Source organism: Varroa destructor, unplaced genomic scaffold (genome assembly GCF_002443255.2).
Source record: "Varroa destructor unplaced genomic scaffold, Vdes_3.0 BEIS01000005.1, whole genome shotgun sequence".
Classification (NCBI taxonomy): Eukaryota; Metazoa; Arthropoda; class Arachnida; order Mesostigmata; family Varroidae; genus Varroa; species Varroa destructor.
In genome coordinates this window covers 39,899,771-39,918,964 of record NW_019211458.1, presented here as the reverse complement: position 1 = coordinate 39,918,964, position 19,194 = coordinate 39,899,771, and the positions used below count along the sequence as shown (strand labels likewise).

At 44.4% G+C, this 19,194-nt stretch overlaps 1 protein-coding gene across 7 annotated transcripts in view; it reads right to left on the bottom strand.

The window, feature by feature from the left end:
• Positions 1–18,941, bottom strand: part of LOC111250905 (uncharacterized) — a 141,182-nt gene extending 122,241 nt beyond the window's left edge. For all 7 annotated transcript variants that reach the window (XR_002673561.2, XM_022806852.2, XM_022806853.2 and 4 more), the window contains exon 1: positions 18,063–18,941. Coding sequence is in view for 6 of the 7 variants with exons in the window: in XM_022806852.2 (XP_022662587.1) it covers positions 18,063–18,146 (84 nt within the window). In the remaining variant the exon portion in view is untranslated. The remainder of the gene's footprint in view (positions 1–18,062) is intronic.
• Between the last annotated feature and the right edge of the window lie 253 nt (positions 18,942–19,194).

The following is a 19,194-nucleotide window of genomic DNA, read 5'->3' as shown; positions in this document are numbered from 1 at the left end:
ATCGGTGGATGTGTACAGCATTCATTTGTCTATATTAAAACATTAATGCGCTGATCTCATAGGACAAATAGATCATCATGTCGACACTCTATTATCGGCTATCAGCCGGCGTCGCCCTGGCTATTATTTCAGTCGATGTGGGCCTAAAACGAATTTATATCGAACCAATCGCTTCGACGCGAGCCGCGAGCTGTTATTAATATCACTCAAGTGCTTTTGCTCCTGCACGAAGTTCTTCTGTGTTCTGTGTCCAGCTAAATGTCAGCCTACCGGCAACCTGAAAATACATGAACGCATTTAGGGGAACTAGTTGAAGAATGAAAAAAAATGTTTTTCGCAGCGGGTTGAGGTGGGGAATAAAAACACCCATGACAAATATCTATATACTAGACTAACTATATTCATCACAATTAGCAGCTATCTAGAGCTGGTGAGATGTCTGCGAAGATCCTCTTAACTAAGCCGCGTTAATATTCTTGGCGTCATTACAGACGACAGCCGGTTGCACCCCCAACTGCCACTCCCCTCACTCAGAGAAATCAACGAAGAAATTTTTATTTGCTTCCTAATTTTCCCTAGTCAACTACAGCATCGGTGACGCATAGACGGGGTAATTGTATTTTTGGCTAATCTAATATACTAATGAAACCATCCAATTCACTTGCATGTACTCGTATTGTCTGTTTGAACGATTGAGGTAGCTCAGCGGTAAAACCTGTGATAGGTGGCACCAAGGAGTTAATCTCAGTTAGGCATGGGCAATAGCGACGAAAATCGCTTGCACGGTTGTTGCTAGTAGTCCTTATGTCACATATCTAGACTTACGCGTATCTATGTCGTAGCAATGTTCCATGCAGTTATAGCCACATAGAACATTTCTAGGTTCTAGAACATAACCGTTCCTGTTGCCCGTTTAATTAAGCTTTGACCTTTTTTTTGCCGTCAAAGTTCTTCTGGGTGTTTGTTAAGCAGTGAGCTTCAGGCGTTTCGGTGCTTTCTAATCGAAGCCTCCCACGCACTGTGACATGTCGCGTATCTCGAGGCGTCGTCGTCAAATGGAACAACAGCAACGAAAAACGCTGAAGATGAACCGAACGAAGCCGGCAATGAGTTTGAAGCTGTTGTTCGACACGTACGTTCAATACGGATGTTGACAGTATTCGCATCAGATGTTCTGCCGGTTCTTCTTCTGGGCGCCACCAATGGCGGCATTGGCGGCGGCGGCGGCGGCATCGGGTGTGAAGACAACTGAAGTTCAACGACGTCATAACCGCAAACTACGGTTCTGCACGCGTTCTTTTTGCAATTGTCTTGCGCAATCACTTTTATCCGTCTAAATACCACTAGTCGTTGGCCACAATGAACTACGACCACAGGCAGGCGGCCATAAAAACGTAACAACTATTAAAACTGATGGCTACTGCTGATTGTTACTTGAGGTTGCCGACATCAGCGGCGGAGCGAGAAGTGTCGAGATATCATCGTTGGATCCATCGCTGGCCATGGTAGCGTCAGTACGAAATGTTACAATCGTTGAAAATATCGTATAGAATAAATACACGTGGTGTCATGTGACCATTGCTAGTTTACGTTTCATTATGTAGAACCTGCCTACGTGACCGTTCGACAGAATGGGCAGTTTAGCTACGGGCCTGGAACCTAGACCCGAAGACACAAACCGCTTAAGTATGACAGCGACAAACCGAAGGCTTGTATCTGCAAGCAGATTTCTTGCTTAAACTTTATCATAAATCACTCATCAGAAATTAGAGCATCGGCAAAGCTCCAATGACTGTTTTCGTAATCCACGAATAGCAGACGGCCAAAAGCTTGATTTGGCCACTCAAATGATTACGTAATGGGGCATCGTACGTAAAGGCAGGCACACTAGACTATATCATACATTAGCAAGCCCCTACATCTAAACATTACGTAGGGATGGCACGCTCCATTCACATAAGTAGCTGCTGGGAATTAGGCAAGAGTTGCATCTTCAACAGGTTTGCTTACCATTACCATTTGGTTACTAGAAAGGCCGGCCAGCTAGCCAGGTAGCGCCTGCTATCCTCAGGCGCGGTTACTACCCTCAAATAAGTACAAGTGCGGCTGTTACTGTGACCACCTCATTAGTAGCGGCATTAATTTTATGTGCTGTATTGAAGTAATATATGATTTGCGTGTTCTTACCCGTACCCGGGTGCTAACATGTGGCACTACTGGAATAATGTCTGCGAGGTTGCCACGGCTCACTGGAGTAACGGCGAGCATTGAATAATTGTAGTACAAATATAGTTGCAATGGACAACGCCTGGTAGTAGCGACTGGCCCAAATCTGCACTGGGATCGGCAGGATGTGGCGTTTACGTTAGACTGTCGTCGTCGAGTTGCGGCTTTATCAGAGTGATGCACCGAACGCTTGGACTGTGTTTCTTTTGCTATTATTGATATTCGCAAAGGTCTTTCACCTCTTGCATCTTTCTTTTTGTTTATCAATAGGTGTTCCTACTAAGATAATTGTCCTTACGAGCCATTATAATGCCTGTATCGCTGTTAATAAACGAAAACTCTTTTTTAGTGGCAATTTTTGGGTTCCCCATATATGAAATGGAACAGAACGTCCCGCACGAAAAGGCAAATGCAGTCCTGAGGATTAATAAGCCTTAGCAATAGCAATTCTTACCCACAGCTGCAAAAATGCAGAGTACATTATGATGTATATATATATATATGCTATATTTTAATTAAGAAATTCAAGCTATTTAATTCGAAAGAGATACCATTGAAATGTTGAATAGAGTAGTTCTGCGGAACCATACTAGTGGCAGTAGCGTGGAGAACGAGACTTAGTTCTTGCACGAGTTACTGGACTGTGCAATCTGTATACAATAGGTTCCCAGATAAACGAAGTCTATTAATTGCTCTCCACTGAGTAATGATCGAGTGAGAAGTAAAATAAAAATCTCTATGATAAACGAAAATTCAAAGTGTGTTCATTCTGCCAGTCTTCTCTATCAAATCAGATAACTCTAAGTTTTCAACAGAAGGATAATGTGCTCTGTACTGAGATATATGCCGTAAGCATTTCAGATTTTAATGAACCTCACATTATAAAGCGTAGCACAATCGGAGTATTAACAATAACACTTTGACAAATGATATATTCGTGATGCGCAAGTGATTAACCGTGACGAAAAATTAACTGAACAAAAATACTCTTCAATGAAAAAAACATCTGTTTGATTTTAAATGCTTAAAAGGTTCTAAACTTAATAAAAAACTAAAAGCATCAACCTTTTGTGCCGATGGCTTCGCCGGAGCCCGGCCGTAATGGCCTATACATCGGACGCAAATCACATCAGATACACATTAATCGCATGTCCTATTATATAAGTATATACTCTATGATAGGGATTACGCCTAAATCTTTCTCTTTCGAAGCCGCGGGGCTTTGCCACTTCCCACACACCCATCTCAACACCCGAAGAAGCAATGCAAACGTTTAACCTAGGCCTTAAGCTGAATGATGCGTTGTCTTTTACGTTGAATTCTTAATGTCTGCTCTTGCACACGAAACCTAAGGAACATGCATATTCCTTTCCTATGATAATGTTATGACGAAACGGCCTTCTGCTAGTGACCTCCTCCCTCACGTGAAACAAGCCCTGAACCGGAAGTGACCCTACCCTATTATGTGTTGAAATGATTGAGATTCTGGATGTCCTGCTCGTGGCCTGAGCTGTGGTCATCAGTGGCCGGCCGAGGCAAAAGATAATCAAGGTGGCGACGAAGAAATCGCTTATCGCTCGCTTTCACAGCGCGCTATTGGTTGGGCAAGCTGTGACTGTTTTGGAATGAAGATGAGATTTGAGCGGTTCAAATAGGAGAATATATTTAGACATAAACATATTCTGCCATATAGCATCCAATACACGGAAAGCAGGATAACGAACGTTAAGATCTATCCTTCGGCCAGATACTATCGAATATAAGAGTAGAACAAGAGTGAAAACGTCGACGGTGGGTGAGGATATCGTAAGGGCAACCACAAGAGAACCGAGGTCTCGACCAGTAACCTTATTGTGGATCGTGTTTGTCGTTTGACTAATTTCTGTCTCGCCTTCAGCGACGCTCTGGTAAGTCCAAGATTTACTGTTTCTGACATGATACGATGAGATTCAGTTGCGTTTTTAGCTTATTGTTAATTGCAACGCAATCTGTACCGGTAGGTTCAATAAAATTAATTTAATTCCAACCACCTAATCTGGTCAAAGCTTGCAGATGGTTCTGCCCTTTTTCCGGCCAGATCAGTTTCCGTATGTTAGAGAAGTCACATAGTGAATACAACTTGTCATTTTGATGATTTTCTCCAAGGCCGAGCCTACAGTTCGCTGCGCAGGGAGACGCACTTGCTCCTAGATGGACGCTGATTCTGTTGAAGTTGGAAATGTTTTGTTTTGTATTCGTCCAGTTCATTCGATTTCATTCTATTATTTGGCTTCGGGTTTGCCGACTCCAATTGACCTTACTCCTTTCGCTCAATCCATAGGAGGTTACGATGTCAAACAATCGGACCTTGCTTCTGCTATTGAAAAGGTCCTTTAGGTGATCTAGAGGTGGCTAGAGTGAAAAAAAAAAAGTTTTCCAACGTTCAATGCACCAATGAAATCTATTCGCTGAGGTTGCACATCACCACTGTGCCCTTCGCCTACGCCGATATATAGGCCCTAAGGAAAGACAATATCAGCTGCTGCCACCCCTATTAGAATGTTGCTGGCAGGCCAAGTCGTACACGTGAAGCGTGTACAGGAGAAAAGTACTCCCGCGTCAATTGAACTAACAATTTGTGTAATCAGCGTTGCGCATCGATTCTATTACTATCGCGACTGACAAAAGTTGTTGCACTGCTGTCCAATGCTGTGTCTTTGTACGTCTGCAGCGTTACGGGGATATATTGCTATGTGGGCAAACCTGACAAGCTTTTGTGCAGAGTTATTCAACATCTATCATTATAAGTGATGCGTTGGCAATGGCACGCGCTTGAAATATGGCTGACGTCTGTGTTATTACGCCGGGGGAAGGGGACTAGGCTAAACGATGTGTTCGTGTCGGCATCGGTGCATCTGCGTGCATATGTTTCATACGATGGGCTGCCGGTAATCACTTTTATCTACTCTAATCTCTAGCGAACTCTACGATAACATCGACGGAGAGACCACTTTACGACCTGGAATCGGCAGGTTGTGGGATCCTAATCTGCAATATCGTGTAACCTAACAACGAGACGACTTCCTATAAATACCATGCAATACAATGCAATGAGAAGGATGTGCGTTGCGCGCACTCCTGTGTAGCCCGCTGGTCCTTGGTACCCCCGTCTGTCCTGGCGGTTCACCAGCACAAAGAGGAAAGCCTCTGGAAATGCTAAACTTTTCCCGAGGAGTGTAACATCGATCGGTCGAGAGCTGAGAGAAGGCAAATGAAAGCAGCCGGGCTTCTCATGCTCTCTCGGGTTCAACTTCGCTTGTACAGCTCTGCTGAGGCGAAATCAAAATTAGTCTCTAGCTGGCTTAATTGACGTGAACCCGTTCCGAAGGTGGTGTGGCTCAGCCATTTGGTGCTAGACTCTCGTTTCTGTGCTAACTGATGGCAATGCTAGTGGGTGTAGAAGTAACCAAGGAAGTTTGAGTCAGTCTGCGGTCAGCCCCTCCGCCTAGCTTCACTTTTCGACTACCGCTGAGTATCACGAACTGAGGTGTTATTGCCGCGGTTGTTAGGTTCATCCATCCGGTTTGATCCTTAATACGAGAAATCGGGCTAAGGAACGCAAGTGTGTCTTCAAAAGAGATTGCTGCGGCAGCTAGGAAAGAAACGGGTAAATCGAAGAGTGAAACTGTGGGGTAGATGCTGGTGTGATGCGTAGGGACTATCAAATGAAGATTTAGACAAGAAGAAATTACTAGGCATAGCAGTAAGGAATAAGGCTGTGTCCTGGATATTCCGTGTGCTGTGTGAATCTCATAGGGAAGAATTGTGGGCAACCGCCTCGGGCGATGAGTCCAAAAAAGCTTTTGGATAGACGACTATCCTCTTCGACCAAATGAGTTTTGAGCGTACGTCGTGCTGACTTTGATCTACATAGGCAAGAAAAATTTAAAGCAGAAACTCGACCCACGAATGCGCTGATGTTGACTCCGAAGTAGGAAACCTCGAAACCCAATTGTTTCGGTTGCCATAGACGTTGTTACCTCTACCGGCTTCCATTACAACGAACAGTCATGTTGAACATTGAAGGACACGATTCAGAAAGCTTCAATTATCGTTGATTTTTTGCTGTTATTGAAAATATATATAGGTTAAACAAGTATACAAGTTTGAGAGTGTCTATTCTTAGGAAATATTAAGGCAGATGAAATATATGTGGAATACAAGTATTTCAATAATGACACATGTTGAAAACACTTAACTGGACACTGTTTTGAACATTATGAAGCTTAAGCGAAAGATAAGTTAACAGAAGCCAAATATTATCATTATTTTCAATAAACTTAAACGGCTTATCCTCTTCGGAAAACTGACCCTTGCCGACTTGATTGAGTTAGAACCTTTAATATTTTTTAAGAAATATCAGTCCCTTTCAAACGGGATATGAATATGTTTATAGGCAATGCCATGTCTTCACTTTTCCTTCGAAACGTTTTACAAAGTCACCTATCAAAAGTCATTTCATACGACGTCATCAAAAATCACAAAGAGGTTTAAACCCCTTGGATAATCATTTCAAAGGATTACTGCGTTTTGTACGCTTGGGTGTATTTTATTCATTAAATTTGAACGATCCCTATACATATTATGTTCAAGGGGATCAGCTGACCCTATGCACAATCTGTGTGTGTAGACCATGCACAAATTCAAACTATATAACTTATGCATAAGCAGCCTGATGTATCACTTGCTTTTGTAGCGACTTGAAGGTCCTAGGGCAAGCGTATGTGGCAACGTTGTTTCAAACCTAACTATAGCACACGTGGCATATACACGTCGACTGTCGCTCGATGTAGCTTTGTTGTTGAAGGAAACGTAATAGTAGTATAAGACGTCTCTAAAAAGTAAGATTATCTTAAGAGTAACAGCTTTTCATCTGAGAAATATCTATTTGCCACTCGGTGCATAGGTGGCATTTGTATGGTAAAAACGAAGATTCACCTTAAATTAAAATCCTACGCAGGGTAAATTTGATATAGAGAGCTAAAAATGCTTGGCGTATGTCTTCTAGCTCGCGCTCTTTATTGCTCAATCTCCCCACTTAAACTTATATACCTAATCTGTATCTGTCTTGTTTGTCTACGTCAGCCTATTAGTATACTGACATTTACATTTTAACTAAGCAACGTGTCATCGCGTGTCTATAAAAAGATGAACGCCACATGAAAGGAAGCATACTATTCAGGTAAGACTTCCCACCGCTGCATGGCGCAGTATATGCACGCACGAACGTGCTTATTGCCGGTAGCTTTCCACCTCGTGGCTTCGCACATGATTGCGAAAGACAGATGAGTCCCCTTTCAGCCATTTGTAGTTAATTTGTATTTCCATTCATGATGGGGAAAGACACAGAGAGAAAAAAAAAAAGAGAGAAAGATGAATCGGCATACTAACCGGCCATACAGCGACTGGACGTGGGAAACGAGCACGTAGCGGTGAGCGGACGGCGAGCTCACTGCCGGTAATACAGTACCGTTAAATGAGCAATGTTCGAAAAATTTCTTGCCAGGATCTGGCCGTCGAATTGCTTGTTAGATAATTATTGACACCTCCAATCTGCGAGTGGTATTTGCCTGGGTGCCTTCGTCGACTCCGTTTCCTAGACCTCGAAGTCTGTTCGATGGACGGTTCGCAGCCGCAGCAATAGCAATAAAGTATCGTTGACACGTACAGTGGGGATGTTTCTATACGTGGACAATGGATGATAATCTGACGTTTAATCGTATTCGTTTGACGCCTCGACTCACGTCTCTATTCACCGCATGTGAGGAATAAACTTAAAGTTACTATTTTCCATTGTACTTTATCTATGTACTTTGTACTGCAAAGTTTGGAAAAGCAGTACGCAATAGGCTGTTGTTGCTCAAATATAGAGTCATAAGCTAACATTGTTAAAAAATACAACTTAGATGCACACATGCACATGTACTTTGTACACATAATCTGATGTTAGCGGGGAACGAAACGTTCGGTCGTTATTTTAATATTAACTAGCTAATATAATGTTGAAATTAATATCGAGTTAAGCCTATCATGCATCATTGAAGCCTTTTGCACGATCGCCCTGGGGTCGTAACGTTTCCATAGAACGTATTGTAGCTTGTGTGTATGTTCCTCCTATGTCGTTCGATGCTGGTCAATCACTTCTAATGTTCCACTTAGTCGCCAGACCACTAGTCAAGCGTCAATCCCCAGTGCAGCACCAGCAGTAACAAAACGCAAACGGCGTCAGCCATAGATAAAAAAAAAAGAAAGAACCGCAGCGATCAGAGCAAACTGAGACAAGCTGATCGAAATGAACAGACGCTATGCATTATGTGCAAGGTGTCGTGCCTGCCTTAAACAAGTCTCTACGACTTCATCCCGTCTCGAACAGATAGTTCAACGAATTTTTGCGCATATGCCAGGAGTTGCACCGTTAGCCGTCACGACGTTTGTTCCCTATGATCATCATATACCACGATTGTCGGCTCAAACTTAGACCTAAACCACCTTTTGGACATTAAGGAAAAAAACGTCCTTTTTTAATCCGCGATTAACCTTTTAATATTAAACGCCTTTCAATATTGGTAAACGTAAATCCGTTGAACTCACATACGCTATACACAAAAATATTAGCGGAATTAAATTTTGGGTTGATAATAGACCAAAAGTTCCGAAATACGAAAGCTCGAAACGGCAAGAAAGTTTGAAAGATGCAAAAGGGTGCAAAAGACCAATTTTTAGAACTTATGTGGACGACCTATTCGGCATTCGATATTCCTTTTTTAAACAGGCGTTAATTTGTCTACTAAAACAATAGATCTATTAGAAGTGTCCCTATGAATAATTGGCAATGACGCATTGATTTCTTCTGTGGCAATACTTATCATAATATTTTTTAAATAATAAAGAATTGAACTCCGAGCTGCCAGCTGCTGCTGCTGCTACCGCTACTGGATAGAGAAATAAGGCAGGAAGATGTGTGCAAGTCAGCAGGAAGGGACGGAAGTTGGAGCGGGAACAACAGCACTGGCCGATATCTCTTTTTTGCTTATTGTCATGACTAGCATTATTATTACTCCCATCATCGAGGTAATCGTCTTTGATGGTTTATCATTGCAAGTGCTATCAGCAACAACAGCGGTGACTACACACCCTATTGCGAGCGTCCGGATTGAACCTTGTTCTCTACTTATTTTGCGTCACCATTGTGTTTTCATTTATTTAACCGATCGTCCTTCCACTGGAATTCAGACGTCGGCTTGTTCTGCTCAGCTGCTCTCTCCGTCTGCTTCAGGTTTCAAATGCCTTCATTTTCGTTCCTCCCGTCAGTCACTACTTCCTTCCTTCTCGGTATTAAGTTTATCCTCCGTTCGACTCCTTTGTTTCACTCTACACTCGAACAGTGTATTCTGACTCTTGATGCCGCCGCATTCGTCTAGTTTGCGCCTCTCCCATCGGTCCGTTCATCTGCCCACCCATCGTCGTGAGGTCACTTTGAAATGCCATCATGTACACACCCGTTGCTTCAAGGGCGGCTGACGGTCAACGCTGGTTCTCACTCCTTTGCGTGTTCGCGTTCGTTTCCCTCTTCATCGCTTGTTTTAGTTATTACCGTCATCAGTAACAGCAGTAGCAGCACCATTGGAGCCTATCATGCTGGAAGCAGTCAGGAAGAAGTAGGAAGCAGTATCAGTAACGACAACCGTACTAGTAGCAGTTAGCTAACTGGCGGACGCCAGGCAGTGCGGCTACCTTATCAGGTCGGCCACATTTTGTCGTCTATAATTTATCGATTAAACGTCTACAGGAGACCTGGTGTGAACGCTACAAACCGCATTGAAAATTTCCGTTTGGCAAGAAAAACGAAGGACGACCACAGCACCGTCGGCAAACTTACACAGGGAACTAACTCCTCTAACGAAACAACGGATAGCGACTTGGAAAGAAGGCGATAATACTAACAGAAGATGGTATAGCAAAAACAATCTGTTCACAACAGCTCATGAGCACGTAAAGCAACGGGAAAGCTGACCAAAAAGATAAATAACGTACACGTTGATAGAACATAAAATTACGTAAGCGTATAAACACAGGGACGGCGAATCTGAAGTTGCGTTTCTGTTTATAACGGAGTTAATGACGCTTATAGCGTGGCGCACATATATTCAAGACGCATGTAATCATACGTTTCTCATACAGAAAGCTTCTAAACTAATGAGAGCGCTCTTATCAGAACTTGAGTAGCACACTTGTTGAAATAATACCTTTCTATATTTAGCAGATAAAGAGCTTAACACAAAGTAGCTTTTGTTGAAAATAAAAACAAGCAAAAGATAAGTTTTCAGTATTAAACAAGCCAAGCGCATCAGAAGCTACGTCTACCTAATAGTGCGTCCCCCAGCTTACACGTCAATCCTGTATGTGTCGAGTTTGCCGAAACGATCCACCGGTCAAATTATTATCGATAGCAGCCGTCACACGATGTGATCAGATTTTTATCCATTTTTTTGCACGATTATCTACGACATAGACTATATCGATTTGTGAATGCTTGAACTGGCTTCGTGTTTAAGGATTTTATTCCGCCATCTATCTTTTTGGCTAACTCTCCCCTCATTCTTACTAGCTTCACGCCTTGCAACGACGTTTCCAACTGGGAACAGACTTTCGGCCTTCTTAGCGTCCTGGTGCGCTAAGCTAGGCCACCGAGCCGTGGTAATCTTTTCTGAATATGGCAGCCGTAATCTGTTTCCCCCAGTCTCTATAATCCGTAAAATGTCGTACTCGATTGGCGATCAGTGGATCGCGCTCGATGCGTTTGTACACCGATTTTTCATGCTTAATACTGATTGGAACGGACGATACGGAGGTTAGACACGCGCTCCAACACGTTCGACGCATCGCCGATCAGCCGGCTAGTGGCCAATCCCACATGGTCGATGTTTGTTGCTCTGTCATCCTGTAGCGACACCAACGATTTCGCCCTAAAAGGAGCGCCACGAGTGGCCGGCGTCAGAATCGCCGTAGCCGCGGACGGTCACCACGAATGTCGTCACCACCGACGCTCTTCGCATCATCACAACATCAGGCCAGACTTAGACAGTGGCCGAACTGATCCCCGGGCTGGGTAATTGCAGGCATGGCACGATATAGTAGAGATATACGATCATAACTCCGACAGTAGCAGCAGCAGTAACAGCAAAAGCAAAGGAGACAAGCAGAAAATGACATCGTGAACTCAGAACGGCTATAAAGACGACAAAGGTGATTTGGACAAAAGGCTAATGACGGCTGCACCAACACGGAAACTCAGCAGTAGCAGCCGCAGCATCAGGGCTGAGTTTTCTTTTTCGCCGTAGTTTTCTCTGCCTGACCAGCAGAAGATAGCAGCGAATAGAAAACGCAACGGAAAGAGCAACTGTGCGGGGAAGAGGATCACCGACAGCGCACTATCAATGTTAGAAGAAACTGTAGACAACGGCCGGCAGACTCCGTTGGATGATCAGTATTGGACTTTTAGACAAAGAGTCCGAAGGCAACATTGGCTCTACTAGTAGTAGTAGTAGTAGTAGTAGTGCAAAAGATCACAAAAGTGCTCGACGTTCCCCCGTGGCAGCAAAATGGAGCGCAAGACTTGCTGTCGGAGTCATTGTTTGGGATAGAATGCGCGCCGATTTCCTCATTTTTTCGCGTTCTTTCGTAGTGGCCCCTACTCGAGCGTCGATCGCGAACGCAAGGTTAGAGCTGCCAGCAGACCGATTCGTAGTCCAGCGACTCCTGTGTTTTGAAACGTTCCTTTTCGCGCTGATGTTCTCCGTTCTGAGCTACTCCGTTCATTTCTGCTTCGTTTTCTGCCGCTGCTGCCGTTGGTTCCCTTTTGCTGTAGTGGTGCGGCGCACACATGGAGCTCGCCACTCCGTGAGTTCTGCATGAAGACAGAATGACGCAAACGTGAAGTAACACTATCTGGCTATCAGCTAGGCTTCCTACGTGTGAAGAAAGAAAAAAAAAGAGGCGAAGACGATCGAATAGATGACGACGAGAACGCCGGACGGCATCAACAGCCAGCCACAGCAATAGAATAGCACCGGCAGCTGTAGAGCGAAAAACAGTAACAACAGCAACGCGACCGAATCAAAGAGAAGTGGCCCTTTGAAAGAGATGAGCAACGTCCGGCGCCCTGAGGACCACCATCGCCAGTTTAACTGCACCACATCCGGATTTCAGAAGTGCACAAGTGCAAAAACATCCCGATAAGAAGCCGTAGCCGACGATTACAACAGCGATGATGATGATAATAATCCTGACGTTGGGTGATGCTGGTGGAGGCGGTGATGGGCGTGATGATGACAATGAAGAATCAGAAAAACGCCAGAAGATGCAAGCCAGGCTGTACCGAGGCAGCGGTTCAAGATAGGGGCCGCTGCGTACTGGCCGTGCACGAACACTCCGTCTCGCAAGCTAACTTCATCGGGATGAACTTGGACCGGGCAACTTAAGTAATCTGATGAACGGACCGCCTATAAGTATTGGCTTTAACAGTCCCAAAGACAATTTAATAACCCGGAAGCAATCAACAAGAGGAAGACGACGAAAAAACTGGCGGCTTTTCGAATTTCGATAACGACGACAGGTAAGTGCTGCTTGCACTTAATGCTGGAAATAGCGATGCTGACGAGGAAGATGCCTATTACCATGATGGTCATCGTCGTGCCGATGCGTATGGAGATCAAGTTGGAACGAAGGTGTCATGCGAACCACAGATGAAATCGGTTTAAATCGATATTGCCTGCCGCCACTAAACTGGCTTTAACTTAACTTTATGCTATTTTCACCGTGTGAAATCGAATTATCTTCATCTGGATGCATTTACCGCTGCCGTTGCTGTCGCCCATCGTAGAATCCAGCTGGAGAATAAGACAAGTAAGAACAGAAGTAAATACATCCATAGCTGATGAGGCAGTCGGGGCATTCATTAGGCAAGGGATAAAAAAAAAATCATAAAGTGTCACGTAGAAAATAATCCTTCTTCCGATCTACATATAGGTGTATATTAATACTTAAATTAGTGTACACATATATACTTTTTCAGGTATTTGCGAAGAGTTTAATTACTTAGCTTTCTAAGGATTAGAAAATAAATTCGAAGGAAGATGTTATTTGATATAAGTAATTATACAGAGTGCGTACCGCATAGATTTAGCCAAAAGTATATTCTCGCTCAAACAGTCCAAATTTTTTTCACACGAGACGAATGACCCATTTTTTTAGGAAAAAAAAATTGGGGATATAGGGGATCACTGCTCGAAAGGTCGATTTCGGGTCTTCTTGATTTGACTACAATCAGTAAAATTGGCCTATGGTATTGGCTACATGATGCAACACGGTAATAATACGCGTACGATCGGAGCGGTACGATCGAATTTTAAATTGGATTGTTCGATATTGCAGTCTGATAGGAAGCCCTGGTACCGAGATGTGACGTATCTCTGCGCTGTTTACCCATACGCATGATCTTGTTATCTATTTGCCACGAATTTGAGTCGTCTCATACCGCTTCATTAGCAATAGCTTCATTGCAACTGTAGTAATTTCAGGTTAAATAGCACATAGACCGCTATGTGATAACATGATGCCTAGATGTGTCTTGTATATACTGAAGCAGTTCGTGATCGTTTCGGTATAGTCTTCTTTTTACCCAAATTTGGAAAAAGACCGACTGAAGAATGCTAGAAGGAAAAGCTCTGTTCTGTACTGCGGTTCCATTGTGAACCGCATTCGAAGTCCATTCGGCGGCAGAACAGTTTGTAAAATGCGCCATTTTATTTCACAAAACAGGGGAGTTAGCATTACTTACTGTTTACTGCGGTTACTGTTTCTGTAAAGAGCGTTCGCCATTCATTGAAGAGTCATTAAATTGTCATCCATACGCGCTCGTAAATTCGTGAGTAAAATCGGCCCTTGGTAAACTTCAATGGCTTTCTGGTCTCAGGCGTCCGTCGAGAGTCCGCGTGCCCGTTCGGACTTTCGGGCATGTCCCATGACATCTAAAATCGCTCCTTTGGTTCTGGCTTGAAAACGGTAGCGACGATAGCAACGATTTTTCCTCAAATTCTTAGAAAAGTGCCAATACAAGAAATTCTTATTGCTTGAAGACAGCACGTGCGCATTGATCGCTGCGGCTGCTGATTCTATTGGTCTAATGTATTGACAGAAATGAATACTGGTTAGGTTTCTTGTAAGCAGTAATAATTTCTCTATATGTTTTAAGGCAGATTCTATCCAAGCGTTATTTTTGATATCCATTTCACCATACACAACAGCAGCAAGGTCGAAGGCAGGCGTCGCCATGCACACATGCATAGACATACATACGCACTCACATGTTTACGGTCGATAAAACAAACATGTTTCTGCTGTATATGACAGGCTTTGTTAGCCTCGTTTAGCGGTCGGATTCTTGGTCTTAAGTTAACGAAAGCTTCTGCCCAAGTTGAAAGGTAGAGCCGCCGGCCTCGGTGCGGTGTTTTATGCTCGGCAACAATTTCTCATCTTCCGAGTCTTCTTCGGCTAATCGATCGCCTCCAGGGCCCCTTGACACTCGAATGTGTCCAAGGAAGCCAAAAATACATACACACATATGCTATGAAACATCACCGTATAACAGCGTCATTGTCGTCGAAGTCTACTGCATTGGCCCCCGGCTGCACTGAGTCACCCCATCAGCCCTCCGATGAGCAACTACCAACGACGAAGGATCGAATAAGGCAGAATAGAAGACAGAGGAATTTTACTTCAGCCTTTTCGGCCTTGCCTGCCTGCCTGCCTCCCTGCCCGCGCCATGTTTCTCGTGACGTACTACCTACATTTGCCACAACGTAATGCTTAATATATGCGTACTGTAGCACGGCCAATGCTCGAACAAGTAGATGTAAGCAGCAACCCGAAGCTAAACAACCTACTTTTAGCTAAGTATTCGATGTCAAAGTACCTCGGCTCTGAGCATCGCGTAGCTCTGCCAATAATCTTGTTTTGCGAGCGTAAGTAGAAGGCTTTTGAAGAGCGGATAGTCGATGACGATGGTAACAGCATATATCAATATGACGGCACTTTTGACACCTGGAAGCAGGCAATGATCAAGAAGACGGCAGTTTTCTGCGCGCTGTGTCTGTGAGCGTACGCTTGTGGGACATCGAATCTGGCCACAAATATCAGAATTACTTGTCGAGATTAGTTGAAGCTATGAAACTATCGACCTAGTCCGTGCGATCGGGCGGTCAGCAAGCGATAGTAGTCCATGGAAACGATCATACCTACAGTGTGCTGATGCCAGATGTAACGGCGATTGTGAGAAAACTAGATTTTTTTTTTGTTCTGCGTCTAGCGGATTAGTAGGTTCGAAGAAGATCCCCCCCCCCCCCCCCGACTGAACCTTTTTTAGCGATATTTTTTGTGTGCACGTGCTGTTCTGTTTGGTCGTGCATTCGCTGGGTCACATAGACAGAGATTCAGATCCTTAACCAACGCAAAAATAAAAACCGTTGTTGTCGAACCGATTTGAGCCTCAGTTTACTTTTAGAGCGTCTAATACAATACGATTTGCCCATCTCAATCTTATAGCGGAGCTAATGCATCAGATATACATTTATATACATCGGATATACGGTTTATGAATATATAAACCTAGTGTATGTGGCATCTGTGGTTAGTAAGCCGTTTGATTCAGGCAACGTTCGCTCGCCTCCATATTTCAATACGAAGACGGTTTCGCGGCGCGCATATATATATATATATATATATATATATATATATGAGGCCTTTGAGCGAATAAAATCAAGAGCTCTTTCTTGCCTCCTTTCTTTTTGGTTTTTTTTTAGTAAATCAGCCAGACGTCATCGTTAGCTGTCATATCAGAACTGACCCAGGCCGCTGGGGTGGTCATCCGCGTTGTCGCATTCAGTCATCCACATGACGGGCGTTTTGATAAAGACCATAGCTTCAAATGCATCAAGCAGTTTGGCGATGACGAGCAAGGTCGCGCAGCGTGGGAACCGACCAAGTGATTTCGGTTGCTTGAAGCGTCGTGAAACGTTGAAGCAACTCTGCTGGGCTGTAGCTCGTACGTAACTCCCTGCTTTCTTTAACGTTCTATGATCCTCCCAGTGTCACTGTGGTAGTATTGGTGCCGAAGATATGACAAACTTCAGCTAAACCGCGCATTGTCGCATCGCTGCCATCCTGATTTGTAACTAGTGCTGGTTTGCAGATTCTACTAGAGCCACAAGCACCAGTCATTCTTCAGCTGCGTGAGCGTATCCCCATGGACGTCAAATCGCGCAGCTTCTGGTGCTGTCGCTGGCGCTTTCGCCATTGTCATCGACGTTCGAGCGTCACAGGTCCGGGTGTTGTTTTTCTTGCCAGAGGCTGTTCTATCAACAACGGTAATTGTGACAGAAGTGCATGTAATTATCGCAGCGCCATCGATCGAGGCTATGTTGTGCCATTCTAAATAAGCTTATATGACAACGACGTATTCTATATGCGCTTGTTAGCTGCATTAGACGCGCACAGGCGTTCTCACAAGGGGTGTCGGTGTATATACATATACAGGTGGGGTTCCGGATGACCGCTTCCGCCAGACGGCTCAACTAAACAGGGTTCTATAGGTCGGCAGCCAGTATCTCCCTCTCATTCCCCTCCCTATTTGCTTGAACAGAGAAGCCATTAGAAAAGTTACTGCGCTTGATGCACGGGCTGACTGAGAGGGCACCGAACTGCGGTGACAAAGACGAAACCAATCGATGCTTCAGACAGACTACTACAACTGTTGCTAGTGCAATTGTTGAGTTGTGGCGGTGGCTAAAAGAGTCGTGCCGTCCCTTTTTGCTTCGTTTTTCTGTTCCCTATTAACTTTTCATGGCACAGTGATGTGCGTCTTCATCTCGACTGCGACATGTTCACCGTCGAACGGCCGATGATGTCCTCCTGCTGCTAGGCGGAGGGTAAGCGGATGGTTAGCCGCCCCGCTGCGGATCCAGTGGGACACTACAATTGTCGTTGTCCAACTTACTAGCAAAGGCTGCTGCCGCTACTGTGACTTCTACAATGAGCTGAACGCTTATAAGCTCTACGCTTGCTCAATCGAAGGGCCCGCTAGCTACGACGACACAACTATGGCCGTTTCAGCAGTGTCTTTTGGAGATAAACGATGATATTCTCACTGCCTCTGTTTTATTTGCAGATGAACATTTGCCAGACACACTATTTCGTCGCAAGCGCTTGTCCCGTCAAACAGGGGTCAGCTGTTATTCTCTCTGCTGCCGCCGCCGTTCGATGACACAGCATTGACGTTATCTGCTTAGACATTGTTGCACACAATAGGCCACACCGTAGCCGCTGTTGATAGAAACGTATCGGCTAGATAAAATGGATAGTCAATGTATCTAGCAACACTCAAGTGATGGGGGCGCGGCAGTAATAGGGAGGAAATGGCGGATCCGCTCTCAAAGCGCATGACCTGAACAAATAATGAGCATTTTCTAGAAACTTGGACTTTTGAAGAGCATTTAACTAAAGAAAGCCGTTTGTCCTTTTGACTCGATCAGTAAATAATCGTATCGTCGCGGGCTATAATTGAAAACGAAAATTGAGCAAGCACTACTTTCTTCAGTCAAAGGATATTGGCTATTATTAGCTTTAAAGACTATTTTCACACTGTACGATCATTGATATTGAAAGAAAATACGTCTAAATGATTTCGAGGATCAGGACGGCAGTCGATTTCTGCCTTGTACGTGCATCGGAAACGCTCTTACCTTGAGCTCCTGAATGAGTTCGGTGTTGTCGAGAAGGAGTACCTTGCAGTGGAAGGTCTTCGCCTTTTCTCCGAAGCACTTCATCTTGACTTCGCGCACAGTCGCAATTCGAAAGACGAGCGCTTCACACAAAATACAAAACCTCCTCTGTAGGTATTATAGCACTCATGAAACATGCACACACTATAGCCATACGGCAAATGTTAACACACGGCCTGGGTTGTACACTTAGATGAGCGGTGGTCGAAAACGTTACAGAAGACTCTTCGTGCTAGGTTTTTCGAATTCGACCCTAAAAACCTCGGATGCCCCTCTCTTGCATAAACTAACACTCGCAAATTTAACTTAAACTTTAAATCAAGCAAAAACGTGACGCCGCGGTGCTCAAGATATAACTTTTTCTTAGAAAACTTTTTGAGCTTAGAAATACATCCCGAAGAATCCTTAATTACACCTAAGGATTTTCACATCTACAGAATCCGCGGATGTTGTCTTTTGCGAATAGTGCGGCTGATTCGGATGCAGTTGCCACCGTTCTTGTCATATCTGTATTGGTTATCAATGTTGCCATTATAAGACCCGATCTTTTTATATTGGCCAATCGCACTGCTGTTAAATGATGGACGACCACGTGAACACGCCGCGTCTAACTGCACCTATTATAATTAGCTTACACAGAGCACACGACGCTCATTCGAGCTGACATTTGACTTCAAATCAAAATCGGCGACAAGCTATCACACTGAGCCCTACGGAGCGGATCGAAACTACTAGTCCAAATGATTTAAATAAACTGACACCATCAGCCAAGCCGAACCGGCGAGACAGCGCCAAAAGGACGTCTCGAGGCCCGCCGTCCGCAGAAGATGCGGCCCCTTATTGAAGTCGCACTAAACACTTCCCGCGCGCCTGCGGTGGAGAGAGTCTCCCGCAACGTTGGAGAGGGCAACGTTTCCATCACTATGAGCGGACAAGAGAAAGGGTATACTTATACCACTGTTACTACGGCCAGTGATGGCGGCAGCCTCAGCTGCTCTGGGGGCAGCATCACTGCGGTGAGACACTGATAGACAGAGAGAAACTTTCATGCGGCACAGACAGCGGCTCCCCCACAACCCTATGAGACACATGC